The sequence below is a fragment of the Phymastichus coffea genome, unplaced genomic scaffold (assembly GCF_024137745.1).
Source record: "Phymastichus coffea isolate CEN01 unplaced genomic scaffold, Cenicafe_Pcof_1.1 PCOF00005, whole genome shotgun sequence".
Taxonomy (NCBI): domain Eukaryota; kingdom Metazoa; phylum Arthropoda; class Insecta; order Hymenoptera; family Eulophidae; genus Phymastichus; species Phymastichus coffea.
Window position 1 is genome coordinate 3,713,151 of NW_026706816.1, and position 16,975 is coordinate 3,730,125.

Genomic DNA, 16,975 nt, shown 5'->3' on the forward strand with positions numbered 1-16,975 from the left:
GTATACTTTTGTACGTGACAGTAGCATCGCTATCTTTGCCACTAGACTGAGCGGTGTCCTATTTACCGACGTTAGCAGCAGAATTCAGTAATTTGATTTTTTTTGTTTAGAAATTTCGGCTTTTTAACTCTAATAAGAGCTTCGGGAAGATTTTCCTTCTCACTTATTAAATTTTTGATTTGATCCACTTCGCTTATTACGGCTTTAAGAGGATCGACTATTGGTTTGAATGTCTTATTCAAGACTCCGTCGGTATAATCTCGGCTATGCTTCGATAAACTATATTTTTGTCTTATTGCGTCTTGCGCTGTTACAAGTTGAGAAAGCACATGTTTTTCCCGTTGATAATCAGCCATGATGACGCTTCAACGATTGTTGAGAGACTGTATAGTGCATTACTATCGTGATATATTTATAACAAAATAATGAAAACCCTTTCGATATCTTTCACAGATTATAGCTCTATCTTTTGTCGATCACTAAAACACCATATTTATCATCCAACCAGCATTTTGCACAAAGTTCTTTAAATTGATTGTAAGTCATATCAGAATTCACATGATCTTCATATATACTCGTATGTTTCATATTTGCTTCGTCTTACCGAAAAATTTTCAATAAGTTAACGCTATCTCTCACGAGATGTTTAGGAATACGTGCATACGTTTGCGAGAGATAGAAACAGTCGACGATTCTATGTCTGCCCATACAAAAGAAAGCACGCACGTTGTCCTGTTTCTCACAGGCGGTATCGTCGAATATCATAATTGAATTAGACAGAGCATGCTCGGGATCCCTCACGGATTCGTGCTTTTTGATAGGAAAATTCTTTACTCCATCTAACGGCTTTAAAATCTCTTTCAATAATTTATACTTTGGTTGATTGAGAGACTTCGAGTACACGTAAACATTTTCGTATCTAACATCATTGGGATGACTGATAAAAGCCAAAAAACTGTTGGTCTTACCACGGTTGGACCAACACACAAAAAATAGCTTACCACAAAAAATAGCTCTGATGCTCTTTGGCAGTAAATTTCCGTGACGCATTGGTTGCTTATTCTTACTCATGATGACATCCAAATTTTCTACGGCAAGTTTCACAATTTATTCTTTGAAATTCATGCTCACGAGAAAAAATTCGATCGATAACTGATCACATGGCTATATATATATATATTTGTTTTTATAGTTTGAAACGTTAGTCGTGTATTGAGCTTGATCGAGTGATGAGCACATGCAAACGTCAAAGAACAAAGAAAGGACGAGGATTGGTCAATGATATCATCAATATTCCATTTGAGCTCCATATTCCAGGCTATCCATATTGCGGACCAGGAACTAAGTTACAGACACGTTTAGCTCGCGGCGATCCGGGAATCAATCCTCTCAACGCAGCTTGCAAGCAACGCGATATAGCGTACTCGAAAAATCGAGAAAATATCCAGGCTAGAAATATCGCAGACAAAATTTTAGCTGAAAAAGCGATCAAAAGAGTCTTCGCTAAGGATTCTAGTTTTGGTGAGAAAGCAGCTGCTTATGCTATATCTAACGCCATGAAATTAAATTAATATCCGGAAAGTATCGGGCCTACGTTTTATCTTCGCGCCATAGTGTTCGAGCGACCTCTACCGGACAGAAACGTCAGCAGTGAAGCCTCACGAATCTATTGGTTACTTACTGACACCTGCTGGACGTATAGTTCATGCGCAGCGTGTCTTTGTTTACAGTGCCTTTTTCGCGTTCGTCAGATTTTTATATTGTCAAAAATGACTGAAAAACAAGATTAACGAATTCAGAAACTATTGAAATGCTGCAAAAGGCCTTCGGAAGCGAGTGCATGAGCAAAACACGAATAAAAGAGTGGTATAAACGGTTCAAGGATGGTCGCACTTCTGTCGATAGTGATTCTCGTTCCGGCCAACCTTCGACGACAAAAACCGCAGATAATATTGAGTGGGTGCGACTTGCAATCGAACAAGATCGTCGTATGACTGTGCGAAAACTGGAAGAAGACCTTGGGATACCAAAAACTATTATTTCAGAAATTTTAACCGAAAATTTAGAAATGAAATGCGTGTATGCGAAATTCATTCCAAAATTGCTCACAGCAGAGCAGAAGAACATTCGCTTAAAAATCGCTCTGGACAATCTGGAAATGGTCAATAATGATGATAATGTGCTTAGAAAAGTTATTACAGGTGATGAATCATGGGTTTATGGTTATGATCCTGAAACAAAACCACAATCTTCACAGTGGAAGCATTCTGAATCGCCAAGACCAAAAAAAGCATGTCAAAGTCGGATCAATGTTAAGTCAATGTTGATTGTTTTTTTCGATTGTGAAGGTGTTGTACATCACGAATATGCACCAACAAGTAAGACAATCAATATCGAATACTACGTTCAAATTTTGAGACGTTTGCATGATGCAGTAAGAAGAAAACGGCCGCACTTTTGGGAAAGTGGTGATTGGCTTCTCCATCACGATAATGCACCAGCCCATTCATCCAATCTTGTGGAGCAGTTTTTGAGATAACACAATATCGTATTGCTTCGACAACCTCCATACAGTCTCGACATCAGAAATCGACGACATTGACAAATTTCTTCGCAGAGCTGTGCAGCGTCTCCGCATTGATAATAACAATATAATATTAAGTTTGAAACCAAACAAGAACACCTTGCATTGTACAATCAAATGTTTTGAACCTGTCGATTTTCGTCCGCAGAATTCTATTGGACGATTGTTGGGTTTTTCACAACGTATATTAGAGGCAAACGTTTGTCACAACTCTGATCTTCCCATCAGTATTCTCAACATGAATGCTGTAAGAGTCTAGTATAACATAACCGCTGGCGCTTAATTGAATGGAAACACTGTTCACAATATTCACGAATTTTTTCCAGCGGTACCGCCTGGATATAAAATTATTGAAATTCCCTCTCACGTGATTTATCTTCCAGTTACAAAAAAGTCTGTAGATTATTTAAAAATACTCATCGTCGATCACCTGTCGTCTTCGAAAAAAAATGCCAAAGAGAAAAAAGTTTCATTTTGTGTCCAAGAATACGAAAATAAAGTCAAAATAAAGAAATAGAGAAAAATTTTTTTTTCGGTTTTTTAGCGCATTAAAAAAATAAAGGAATTTAACTTTTTTTTTACGCTTAGTTTTAAAATGTCTAGGGACGTAGTAAATCACAAAAAAACTAAAACTGAGCGTAAAAAAAAAGTTAAATTCCTTTATTTTTTTAATGCGCTAAAAAACCGAAAAAAAATTTTTTATCTATTACTTTATTGTGAATTTATTTTCGTATTCTTGGACACAAAATGAAACTTTTTTCTCTTTGGCATTTTTTTCCAAAACGTACGCAAGTCGAAGTAATTGAGGATTGGAAAAAAAGGTTGCTTTTTACAAAAAACGCCGTAACTCGGTTAAAAAACATCGGATAGAACCCCGCGGGAGCTCATTTTAAAGGGAAAGACATTACCCTTCGAACTCCTCAGGTCGATTTGCCCTCCACCGCCTGGTTCTAAATTGGCATTGATTTAAGTCGAGGTTAAAAAAATTGAACTTTTTTTAATCAGGTTTTTTACTGTAAAAAACACATATTTTCATTTTTAAGTCTCTGCACGTCTTAAATAGAAGCTTTTGCAATTACCTTTAAAATGCCCTGCGGTTTTTTGTGATACGATGATTTCCGACCGAGATACAAAACTTTCAAGTTTGCCTAATTTTGAGGTAAGCATGGTAAAAGTGATTGACGGGCAGTGTATGATTATTACCCCTTCATTTTGTTATTGAACTGCTGATAGCCTTTTTGTCCAGGAAAATTATCAGTATTGCTCGAAAATTTGGAAATAGTTTGTTTCCATGTCGATGATAATTTGTTCTTCTTTTTATCCGGGTCTTTCTGTGGAAGATGAGAGTACTTTACTTTGGGGTAGCGATCCATTTTATTGGAATACTGGTTGATGAATGATTCTTTAATTCTTTACTCTGTGCTATTTATAGTAGCTTACGACCACGAAGGCTACAAATAAAAGAAAGTAAGCAGGATTGCGTGTTGCATTTTTTTTCTTCTTGGTCTTCACAGGTACTTGCACTTTTTTTTATTAAACCATCTTCAGTAGATGACACACGCACACACACGTTGACCTGCAAAAAATTCATTTTATACTAATTATAAAATATATATAATAGCATCATTAGTTTTATATATTAGCGCTTTCGGACCTTATACCAATCGTGTAGCTAATATATATGATATGAACTGCTCGGGGTACGAGTAGCAGTGGCTCTAGCAGTAGAGCATCGGCCTGTAGATCCAGAGGATGCTGGTTCAATCCACCGATCTGTCCGTCCGTTTTTTTTCGATAAAAATTTACCTTATTATGTCTAAAAAATTTAATCCACATACACACACACATGCACACACACACACACACGATGAACGGAAATCATGCGAACGCACGGGCATCGGCTCATCAGAGCATATCAGCCCAGTATGGGAGGGGGGCACAATGAACCGAAAGTGTAGAACATAGAACGTACTGGCATCAGCTTAGTAAGGGGAGGGGGGTTTGAAGGGAGATAAGTCGACAGTGCTGAATATAGAACACACGGGCATCAGCTCAGTAAGGGGGGGGGGTGAATCGGTAGTGCTGAAGCACGCAAAAGGAGAGGAGGTGAGTTGACTGTGCTGAGCTGAAGACGCACCAGTATCAGCTCAGGGAATCAACTCATTGAGCTGATTCCCCCTGAGCTAAAGCCTCTTTTGTTTATCTACTCATATTAAAACATATCTGAAGATTATTATTATTCTTCAAAATATCAAAAACATTAGAAAATTTTTAGGATTAACAAGTTACTACAGACGCTACATAGAAAATTTTTTGCAAATAGCTGAACCACTTATACAACTGTTGCAAAAAGAAAATAAATTCACTTGGAATGACGATAGACAAAAAGTATTTCAGCATTTGAAAAATGCGTTATGTACAGCTCCGATTTTACAATTTCTGTATATGTAAAAAATGCGGCCTGCAATGGCTCGGTCGGTAGAGCAACGGACTCGCACCCGGTAGGCCTGGGTTCGATTCCCAGTCCCTGCTGATTGATAGAAGCACTACTGAAAAAAGTTTCATGTGTTTTGTTCTCAAACACATTGCAAGCCTCCGTCGATGATTAGCACTGATGGAGCATAAATAGAGCGACGTTAAAAAAAAATATATGTAAAAACGCTTTATTATAATATCAGATGTTTCAAACTTCGTCTTAGACTGCGTACTTTCTTAAGAAGAAATGAAAGAATATAGATTAATAGCATTCGCATTAAGAGTCTTAAAACCTGCGGGAAAACGATATCCTATCTATAAGCGTGAAGCTCTCGGAATAGTTTTCGCGGTAAAAATGTTCAGAAATTACGTATATGTTAATAAATTCATAATTGTTAGTGATTATGAACCATTACTATTTTTCGAATCGATAGATAATAATTCAAAAGTACAAAAATGAAGACTTAATCTAACAGATTATAACTATAAAATCGCCTATAAATCTGGAAAAATCAATACAAATGCTGATGCATTGTCACGAAATCCAGTAGAAAAAATATAAATAAATGTAATTAATAGAACCTAAAAGGCTAAAAAAGAATAAAATTCATTATTAATCGAAATATTAACAAATGATCAGAAAATGCAAAAACTAAATAAAGAGAGTCGATACAAAAACAATGTAATTAGATTTTCGTACAATTTTTTCCAGTCATATTGTATTTTTACTCCCTTTGTACGGGTTGTAATTTTTTCCAGCAGGCACAATTTGGTTAATGTATATTTCTTATCATGAGCGTTGGGAGTTGAAAGCCAGGGGGTTACCGGGTTCGAGGGTTAAAGGAATTGGATTAAGAGTGTCGGAAGTTAAAAACCAGCAGGTTACCGGGCTCATGGATCAAAGAAATTGGGCTGTAAGAGTTACTTGCACCGCCTTAGGTTAAAGTGTTCATCCTTGAACAAACGTCTGTTTAAATGCCTGCAGTATTAGTGAATATAGGTTAGGTATTTATAGCTGTCTAGTAATGCTCTGTCTTATCAAAAATACTATTTTACTCATCCACACTAGCTTTATATCTGTAGAAAAAACATCTGTAATTTGGATCCGTAATAAGGGGTATTCTGTGGTTATGATGCAGTTTCAATAATGAGTATCGATTCGGTGATCCAAATGACAATAAAATCCGTTACATCTATTTTTTAAATGACTCACTCTATTTTCAGGCTTTAATGATATTGCCACAACAGTATACTTCAAATGATGATATCTTGGAAAGAAAAAAAGATATTGGAAACTTAAAAAACGGGTTTTAGAGAGTAAGAGTGCGTCTTTAAGATAGCGTACTTGGTTTTCAAAAAAAAAAATTTATTCAAGATGTTATGGTACCTCAAAAACCGTGAAAAACTTCTGCACGTTTAGGTTAGAATATTTGTAAAAATTAAGGTGATAGAGATAAGGTCAGATTTTAATTCACCGACCTAAAATTTACCGGAAATAACTAGTTTCATCTAATGAGCAAGTTTCACGTCTAGCTGTACGGGTGCTCCAATAAGTACTTAACCTCACCGCCCGATGGCGCCACTCTGGCAAGAGAAATATACTACCATGTAGTACAACCAGGTCAATGGTTACTGTCAAAATTTTAGCCGAATCAAACTCATAGTTCTGTTGTGACCGCGTGTGGAAGCGGGCATGTTAGAAAAATGGAAAAGGAGTAGTATCGGTCGGTGTTTCGATTCTTGTTTTTGGAAGGGAAATTGCGCAGCGAAATAAAAAAGCGCTTGCATGCTATATACGATGACTCTTCTCCTTCGATGGCGACCATCAAAAATTGGTTTAACGAGTTTCAACGTGGTCGCACGTCGGTTTTTGATGAGCCACGTCCAGGTGCTCCGAAAACGGCTACCACGGAGGATAACGTGACAAAAATTCACGATATCATATTGGCAGATCAACGATTCAAGGTGCGCGAGATAGCTGAGATCATAGGCATTTCAAAAGACTACGTGGGTCATGTCCTGCATGAAATTTTGGGCATGAGAAAGCTGTCGGCGCAATGGGTGCCGCGTTTGCTCACTCCGAACAATAAGCGCAACCGTGAGACAACTTCAGAGCAATGTCTGACGCTGTTTAAGCATAATCTGAAGGAGTTTCTGCGTCGTTTCGTGACTGCCGACGAAGCATGGATCCACTGGTATATACAAGAGACCAAGGAACAGTCGACACAGTGGACTTTACCCGGCGAAATTGCTCCAAAGAAGGCGAAGGCTGCCCCATCGGCCGGAAAGGTGATGGCCACCGTTTTGTGGGATTCACAAGGTGTGATCTATATCTATTACCTGGAGACGAGCAAAACGGTCACAGGGCCGTACTATGCAGAATTATTGGGCCGATGCGACGTCAAATTGCAGAAAAAAAAGACCTCATTTGGCGAAGAAAAAAAGTGCTTTTCCACCATAACAATGCACCGGCTCACACCTCCGCAATCTCCATGGCCAAATTGGTCGAATTAGGCTACGAACTGCTATCCCATCCACCGTATTCTCCAGATTTGGCCCCGTGCGACTTCTTTTTGTTTTCAAACTTGAAAAAGTCACTCGCCGGGTAGAAATTTGAGTCGAATGAGGAGATAATCGCCGCCACGGAGACCTACTTTGCAGACCTCGAGGAAACGTATTTTTCAGATGGGTTAAAGAAGTCGGAACATCGCTGGGCCAGGTGTATCGAACTAAAAGGAGACAATGTTGAAAAATATAAGGCCACTTTTTCGTTTACAAAATTTTCGTTTTTCTATTGTAGGCTAAGTACTTATCGGACCACCCTTGTATAATTGGTGACGAGCCGTACTATCTCATTACATGGCATCCCTTGTGGGGAAAGGTAATTGAGAGAGAAAGAGAAAGGTTTAAAATCGTGGTAAGTGTTAAGTTTGATTTAAAAATTGTGTAAAATTAAGAGCAAATTCATGTGAGAAAGTGCGCAAAAAATTGATTTATTTCCGAGTGGAAGGCTTTGTTTCTGGAACGGTCAAATTTTTTTTTATAGTGTTTCGTGAAATTGAACGACTGCACGCACTAGTTCTGAGCAACATTCTTTCCCGGTAAATAGTGTATTTTTATTGGAATGTTATCGCATTCTTGGTAAGTGTTTTTTTTCGGGACTAAGCTAGGTGACTTTTCGCCGGCTCAGAGCCTAGGGAAAGAACACCGTGCACGCTCGGTATCAGTTGAACAGTCAAATTTCGTGCTTGTTGTGGAAATTTGGTATTTAGAAGTTGGCAAAGCTTTTGTCTCACATTCTTCTGGACGAAACTGAATAAAGCGAAAATATCGTTAGCGTGCAAGGATAGAGTTATAATGCGTCGGATCTTACGCGACTGGCATGCGAAACATTATAAGAAGGAAATAGACGCGGCAGAACCGACGATATTATTAGAAGTCATGCAGTATCTCGAACTGCAGATCATCGCGGTAATTTAGAAGAATTGCGAGACAGCCACTTGCGTTACATGTTGAGTATGGATCTGCCGGAATTAAACCCGCCGCGGCACGCGGAAGATTTTGCGACGGTAATAAGGTAATTAGAGCAACGAGTTGCAGCGGAGAACGTCGTAAAAATGTCGACTGTTTGTAGCGAATCTGCAACAACTGCTACATCTTCAGCTGCTCAAGTGGTACACAAGACAGAGCAGGCGACATAGGCGGGAGCCGATGTTGTCATTCCCTGTGTGCAAGCGCAGCCGTCGGGTGACCAGGTAGCCGAGCCCAGTCGGTCAAACGCATCTCCATCGACGGTAAGCAGGCCGACAGAGAATGCGAATGGACAAGCAGATAAAAGAAATGCTATCCAATCAAACGCATGCAGTGTGGGAATACTAAGCCAATTGTGGGGGACAATTCCGGTAGTTCAGTAATGGATCTATAGGAGAGAGATTGGGCAAGGAATTATCGACGGCGACAACGCTGTTTATAGAGTAGAAAGAGAGGCGATACACAGCAAGGCGGATCAAGCTGACCAGTAGGCTTCATTGTTATTTCAGGCCAAACTACCAGCTGACCACGCGACCTTGAATGCTCCTGAGACTATTAGAAATTGCATAGCCGAAAGGAACCGAAAACCGAGCATGTTCAGATATTAGCGACACAAGTTCGTGTTGCTCGGACACAGAAAGTTGCGCTACGATACGTCGTAAGTCGCAAAAGCGTAAGTTAAGAAAGAAAAATCAAGCAAAGTAAACAGCCTTCCGAAAGTAAAATACATCAACGGTATACACGCTGACGGGGTGAGCGCTCTTAATGCTTGGTCTTTGCATTTCTCGAATAAGGACGATTTTAGAGCGCTGAGTTTTCTGGCAGGTATAGATGATTGCCAGCGATAGTACGTCATATCTGACGTGGACATGCTAATGGCAATAGGTACCGCATTTAGCGATAAAGCTCGCACGTGATATGAGGTGAATCGTGCGAATTGGTCCTCTTTTAACGATTTTCGAAAAATTTTTACCAACGAATTTTGCCATCATTTCAACAGAGAGCAACTCTACCTGGAGCTTAGGCAAAAGGCGCAGGGTTAAAAGGAGAAAATCGCTGATTACGTCGCAGCCTGCCAGGCGATACTTAGACGTTTCGGCCCACCGATATCTAATAGGCGGCAGTTATCGATGATCTTCGAAGGTCTCCATCGAAAGTACAAGCGGTACTTGGAAACGAAAACGTGTGCAAACCTAATTAAACTTAGAAAAGCAGGTACGGTATTCGAAGACCATGTGGCTAGCTAGAAAAGGTGGCAGCGGCTACCGGCAGCCGACGCGACGCTGATACCGGAATTAGCTTATTCAAAATCAACAAAGTTTCCCGACAAACAAAAATTGGTGGATGCAGTGGAGAGCCTGAGTGACTCAATAGAAGAGATACTCGTGCTAAATCCGGTAAAGAAGAAAGCGCAGCCGAAGAAGAAGGCAGGTAAAAGGGACAGAAAGCAGGGAAGCAAAGTTGCCGCGGCAGCAGTCAAAAAGCAGCAGCCGCCGGCGACGAGCCAACCTGCAACTGAAGCCGCTTCTCTTCAACAGAGGGTGTAGGCTCTGATCGCCTCGGCTGCCACGGTAGCCCCGAGTCTGACTCTTCAGCAGCGCGAACTGAGATCGGGTATATAGAGAGACAACCGCGATTGTCCGTTTGCAGGTGCGTGCTTCCACTGCAACCAGATAGGGCACAAGAGGACACAGTATCCAGTAGCTAGAGTAGAACAAAACATAGTTTGATATATGTCGACAACCCGGGCATTATGCGAACAATTGCGCTAGGCGTTCGGCGGAAGTTATTCTAGTATGCCAAGTTTGCGGAACTGCGCAACTGTCAACGCGCCGCATGTCACCTCCGATCTTAGCGCTTATGCAGGAGGAAACAATATGCCTTTGGAAGAAAGGAATAATAAAAATAATAAGGCCGTCAAATAGCCAATAGTGTAATGTGCCGGTGATAGCTCATAAATTAGGTGATATAAGGATCATATAAATAATCAGAATCATCATGTAACTAAGGTAACGAAGGTAGATGCATATCCAATTCCGAGAATAGATGTTATTCTAGACAGCCTTCGGAGTGCGGTCTACTTGTTAAATAGATTTGCGAGCCGCGTTTTGGCAAATTCCTCTATCGGAAGAAAGCAAAGAGTATATGGTGTTTACTGTTCTGGGCTTAGGTTAAGAATTTGAACGGATAGAATTTGGGCTGATAAACGCTCCGACCACGTTCATGCACCTCATGAACGCGTTGTTCGGGTCAGAGTAAGAGCCGCATATTTTCTAATATTTAGACGACCTGTTAGTAGTTAGCGCGGATTTTGACAGTCACATGGTATGGCTAGAAGGCTTGACGTGTTTGGTTGATGTCGGCTTAGAGATCAATTTAGAGAATTCCGATGTCTTCTGTACAGAGGTGACGTATTTATGTTACCGGCTAGATGGCAAAGGCTTACTTCCGGACGATGAAAAGGTTAAGTCGATCGTCTAATATCCTGCGCCACGTAATATCGCGCAATTACGTCGTTTTATCGGTATGGTATATACGCGTGTTTCATCGAATACGAAAGCGAGATTAAAGTCCCGTTAATTAAACTCATTCGTAAGGATCAACCGTGGGAGTGGGAGGACGAATAGCAGATAGGCTTCAAAAGGTTGAAACGCGCATTAACAGAACTGGCGGTATAGGCTCTTCCTTCGTGGTAGGCGCGTGTTTGGTACAAGTGTTCGACGACAGCGAGTATCCTATTGGCAACGCCAGTCAAATGTTTAATACGCACAAGAATTACACGGTAAGCGAAATTGAGTTCTTGATGGTAATTTTTGCGGTTAAGAAGTTTCAACCGTACATTGAAGGATCGTACTTCATTATCGTCACGGATCATAGCGCGTTAACTAGGATCTTTAATAAGCGTGAATTAACAGGATGATCAGAGGGATGAATTCTCGAATTTCAGCAGTTAGACTGCGAAATTGTTCACTGGATAGGAGCAGTGCATCGTGTTCCGGACGCTCTTTCCCACGGGTTCAAGGACGAGTTTGAAATCGGTGTGTTTGATGAAGTGTAGGAGGATTCGTATTTCCAATATATGAAAGACGTACTCCAGAGACCGAAATTTGAAACCTGGAGAGTAGATAATAATGTCCTGTACCATAATATGCGCGACTTTTTGCTCGAACTAGTGACCAATCGTGAGGAGTGTTGGCGCATAGTAGTGCCGCTCGAATGGAGAAAACGTGGCCAGTTCCAGCGTAGATACCTCTGACACTTAGGGCAGTAGAAGTAGCTATCGCGAAAACGAGAGGCTCCCCTACACTGCCGGTATCAGGATTGAGGAGTTGGGAGGCAGAGAGGTGCCTGCTTTTGCACCTTTGGTTTCGCGAGAAGCCGAAGAGGTAGTGCCGGGAAGGTCACCTTTGACCTCGGTAAGACGTAACTCCTCTTATTTAGTGGTGGACTCGGTAACCTTCTCTAACTGTCCGTGTTGACTCAACGAAGCCAGGAAAACGGTGGTAGAGGTTCCTTTCTCAAGATCTTGGTCCCAGTACCCTGGAACCCGAAGGTGGACATTCTGATGTTCTAATGCTTCAATTGCCGTAGTGGAACACATCGGAGATCGGCCTGTCCGAATCTCGTTCATCCAATCTGTCGTAATTGCGAAAGGCTGGATGAGTTCGGCTATATTTGCCCGCGCTGACGTGATGCCTATGTCGGAGATCAGGTGGAACACAGAGCAGCAGGTGACGAAACACGAGAAGTTTTGGAGGTTCCTGAGGTGGCTCAGGTTGTTCGGGCGCCCCCGGTAGTTGGGTAGGAGCCCGAAGACAATGGTGTTGCACAGTACACAGCAGAGAGCACCCTTGGATCATCGACCGACGAGCTAAAGAGGAAGAAACTTCTCCATCGCGCAGGTAAAAGGAAGCGCGAAAAATATTTTCGTACGTTGGCCAAAGACGCCAGTCAAGGTTTGGGGAAAGAGATCGCGGTGCAAGAGATGGTCATTTCGGTTCCGGTACAGACGACTGTGGATGAAGTGGCTGAGGCCGAACTACCGTTAGCCGTAGAAGCCAAGGGACACATCCTCTCCGCGGTAGTAGTTGCTCTTTTCTCGGTAGCTGAGCTTGGGGCTCTCAGACTCTAGTATTTGGAAGCTGCGGAGCAGGAGAAGGAAAGGTGAGATCTCTTTGACTAGTTTGTGTGCGGCAACGGAATGTCGCGTTTGTCCTAGAGGTTTTGGTTTGTTTGTTGTACTTCCGTTGATTTGCCTTGAATTACGTTCTGGTTGTTGCCAAATTAGACATAAATAGTAAATAAGTTATATTTAAGGAATTTAGGTAAGAATGATAGCTCCCACGTCGAGTTGCTGATAACTAGTCGAGAGGGAAGGATTGAGAGAGAGTCAGGCTGAGTTTGCAGGTTCGAATTTGAGCCTTGAAAGGGAACAGGCGATTACATTTTGTCGTGTGCCGTTCCTTCCCCTTCCTCTACTCTCGGCTGGCCTAGCAACCGACATTGGGCACATTTTAAGAGTGTGCCTAACGCAGTTTTGTTTTCTTCAGCGGCTAATAATGATCAATGAGCCAAGAGAAGGGCTAGCGAGTGCGACAACGAGCAAGAAAAGGAGAGAGCGAAGAAAGAGAGAGAGAATGATAAGGGATCAAATGCCGGTATTGGGAAATGGTTCGCGGTAGGCGCGCGACCGATTAGCGGCGTCGCGTGTCGCCGCGAAATTAAGTCAAGAGGGGGTACGTCGAACGTAGAGAGAAGTAAGAGTTTAGGAGTTAAGTACAAGTGGTCAGGAAGTTAAGTACGAGATGTAAGAAGAATAAGAAGCAAGACACAGAGGCAGGATATCGAGTTAGTGAGTGGAGGCCGTCAGGAGTCGAGTGCGAGGAGCGAGATCAGCAGAGGTCACGAGAATAAGAGCTGAGATCGAGGAGCAAGAAGTCCAGAAGGAAGCTGCTCAACGGGAAGATGACAACGCACCTTTGAGAAAAGGTGGCCTACCGTTTTCCGCTCATCGAGGAGTCGTAGCAGAACTAAGGTCAGGTGCTCTTTCAAAGTTCTCTCTCTCTCTCTCTCTCTCTCTCTCTCTTAGACGTGGCGCACTTCCTCGCCCGTGACGAGTGTAGCGAAATTAGGTATTCACCCACCAACTATTGCGACGGATCTCTATGCCGGTATTCGCGCCGTTGCCACGGCGATATCATGCCAGGTGACGAGCTTACTTATTGTCGGATATTCTCTTTGTACAGTAGGTTAAGTTCAATTGAAGTTCAGTTTTTTTGTTGTTGTAAGAAACGTGATTTTTAATTCAAAAAACGAACCTAATTTGAAAAGCATAGCTTTATTCTTTAAAATCAACGTCTATGAATTTTCTACGACCATTATAGACGTAGCTAGAAAACAAAGAAGTTCGTATAATTTTAGTATAAGGTGGGAACTAACTTATGCTCGCAACTGTAAATGAAATCCTACCAAAAGAATTCTGCTTGCTCCTACGAGGGGGGGGGGGGGGGGTTAATAAGTCTTTACAAAAAAAAGAAAAAAAAGTTTTGCGTATGTAATTTTTCTTTATTTTTCAACATAATCTCCTTGAACGTCGATACATTTTATTAAACGGCCTTCCAGTTTTTTTAAACCACCAGAAAAATATGATTTCTAAAAACCCTTGAAATAGGCATTTGTTTCGACGATGACTTCTTCATTCGACATGAATCGTTGTCCGGCAAGCCATTTTTTGAGGTTAAAAAATAAGAAAAAGTCAATGGGAGCCAAATCAGACGAATATGGAGAATGGTCAATTAATTCGAACTTTAAATCGTTAATTTTTGCCATCGAAACTGCACACGTGTGAACTCGAGCATTGTCTTGAAGAAAGAGGCATTATGTTTTGTTCGAGAGAGGACGTTTTTCTCTGATTTTTTCTTTCAGCTAACCTAATAATGACCCATAATATTGTCCAGTGATCGTCTGGCCCTTTTTCAAATAGTCGATGTAGATGATTCCATACGCATCCCAGAAAACCGTGGCCATAATCTTGCCAGCTGACTTTACAGTCTTTGCCTTCTTTGGGGCTGGTTCTCCTGCGGTAATCTATTGTTTGGACTGTTCTTTGGTTTCAGGAGTGTAGTTGTGTACCCATATTTCGTCTACAGTTACGAGTTGACGCCAAAAGTTTTCCGGATTACGACGTATGCGTGCTAAAAGAGCCTCAGAGGTGACGACGCGGGTTCGTTTGTTTTCAACAGTGAGCAAACGCGGCACCCATCTTGCTGATATTTTTTTTATCCCCAATTTTTCATGCAAAATTGAAATGATTGTACCATTGATACCCCTGTGGCCTCAACTAATTCTCGCAATTTTAATCTTTTATCACTCAACACCATATCGTGGATTTTGTTGACCATTTCGGGTGTACTCACTTCTACGGGGCATCCTGAACGAGGTTTATCTTTTGTTGTTGTATGGCCGCGTTTCAATTCATTTACCCAGTTATAAACAGTTTTAAACACAAGGACAGACATGCCATGAACGGCGTTCAACTCAACTGTGATTTCTTTTGGTGTAAGACCTTTCAAATGAAAATGTTTTATCACCGCTCGAAACTCTGTTTTTTCCATTTTTCAAATAAACCAATAACTTTATGTTCAACCAATGCTCAAAAAAAAACGACTTAATGAATCGAGCTGAAACTTTGTACGATATATAGTTAGTAGTATTCCTAGACAAAAACATCATGATTTAAGCGTGACGAGCGCCTTCTCTTAGATTTTGTAAAGACTTATTGACCCCCCCCCCCCCCCGTAAAATTTATACCTAAGCTCTAGATTTTTTAAGATAAGATTTAATGACAAAATAATTTATCACTATCCACAGAAAGCTGGCGTCGCTCAAGGAAGCATTTTTGGTCCCATACCATACCCAATATATAGCCATGATCTCCCTAAAATAGAAAATGTTAACATCATTCATAACAAATGAATATATATATAAGGAACGATATCAAAATAAAGTCAGTAAAACAGGAAATAGATGCACCATCCAACAGATATACCAACAAGATAATGGAGTATCCCAATCATCTAGCAAAGGAACTAATGCACACAACACCAACAACTTCAAGATTTAAAAAATATAAAACATCATTTTGTACAAAAATAAAATAGCATAGAATTACAGATCATTAGTAAAATACCTTCATGTAATAGTATAAATTATATTGTAACTGATTGTTGAAATTGTGATAATATCATTTACTCACTGTTCATAGACAGATTGTAAATTTAATTTGGAAATAAAAAAACTTTTTTTTTACGATTCAATCAACGTCTTTCGGAGGTGAATTTATATTTGTTAATAGATTATGCTTAGAAAGATTTTATATCATTTATTTGAGTATATCATTTTTCAATATGTTTTACTTATATATTAGATCTAAATTTAAACATTGAACAACTTATGGCTAAATGTCACAATGGCGACTGGTCAATAAACATAAAATACTTATTTTATTAAGAGGTTTATTTTAATTTATTTAAATAATAAGACTATTTATTATTCAGAAATAGTTTTCTAAATGTAGTTTCAATTGTTATTCTTTTAAACAATGACAAGCTGACATGATTACTTTTTTATATAATGCAGATTATAAATTAAAATTATATATTTATAGACTAGATCATTTTCAATAAAAAAGATAGTAGTATTGCTTATTCCTGAATTTTATTTAACTTTTATAATGAAATAAAATTCATACAAAAATTTAACCAATCAAAAGTGTAAAATCTATATTAGAATTCTTTCAGTAAATATTTCTTCAGTTAGTTACAAAGAATGAAATAATTTAGTAAGACATTTTATAAAATCAATATCGGAGCATGACGGTTTGATTGTTCAAAAATCGCATTTTTCAAATCATCCCAGTACATTTAAAGATACATACATGCACACATTGACACATTTCTACTATATGCATATGGATGTATTTATATTTATATAACATAAAATGAAATTACTCACCAAACGAAGGTCATTTAGACCATATAAAACAACAGTCAAATTATCCATATTTGTATTACCTTGTATAAATAATTGTATTGGGTTCAGTAACTACATCCAAATGAAAATATCTGAGATACTTGTTTACTCTAAAAGTTTTCGTTTTGTTATCTATTACATAATAGCGATAATAACTCGACTTGATAATATTGTAAGTTTATACGGTTTTAATATCTTTTTTCATGGGCTTTATAGTTTTAAACTACGCTGCTCAACTAAATGATCTCAATAAAAATGTTAATCGAAATGTTACTATTATTTGAATTCACATAATTCAATTACTTTTAATGCATAATGGCCATTCTTTTATTTTATATCTTTATTTTCAGAAAA

The 16,975-nt window shown here is 39.7% G+C and overlaps 1 protein-coding gene across 2 annotated transcripts in view; it reads right to left on the reverse strand.

Moving 5' to 3' along the window:
• Positions 1 to 16,732, reverse strand: part of LOC131667620 (sorbitol dehydrogenase-like) — a 918,386-nt gene extending 901,654 nt beyond the window's left edge. The window contains exon 1 of one of the 2 annotated variants that reach the window (XM_058941163.1): positions 16,604 to 16,732. In XM_058941163.1, the coding sequence (XP_058797146.1) occupies positions 16,604 to 16,651 (48 nt within the window). In that variant the 5' untranslated portion in view covers positions 16,652 to 16,732. The remainder of the gene's footprint in view (positions 1 to 16,603) is intronic. The other variant, XM_058941187.1, reaches the window with a different exon arrangement.
• Between the last annotated feature and the right edge of the window lie 243 nt (positions 16,733 to 16,975).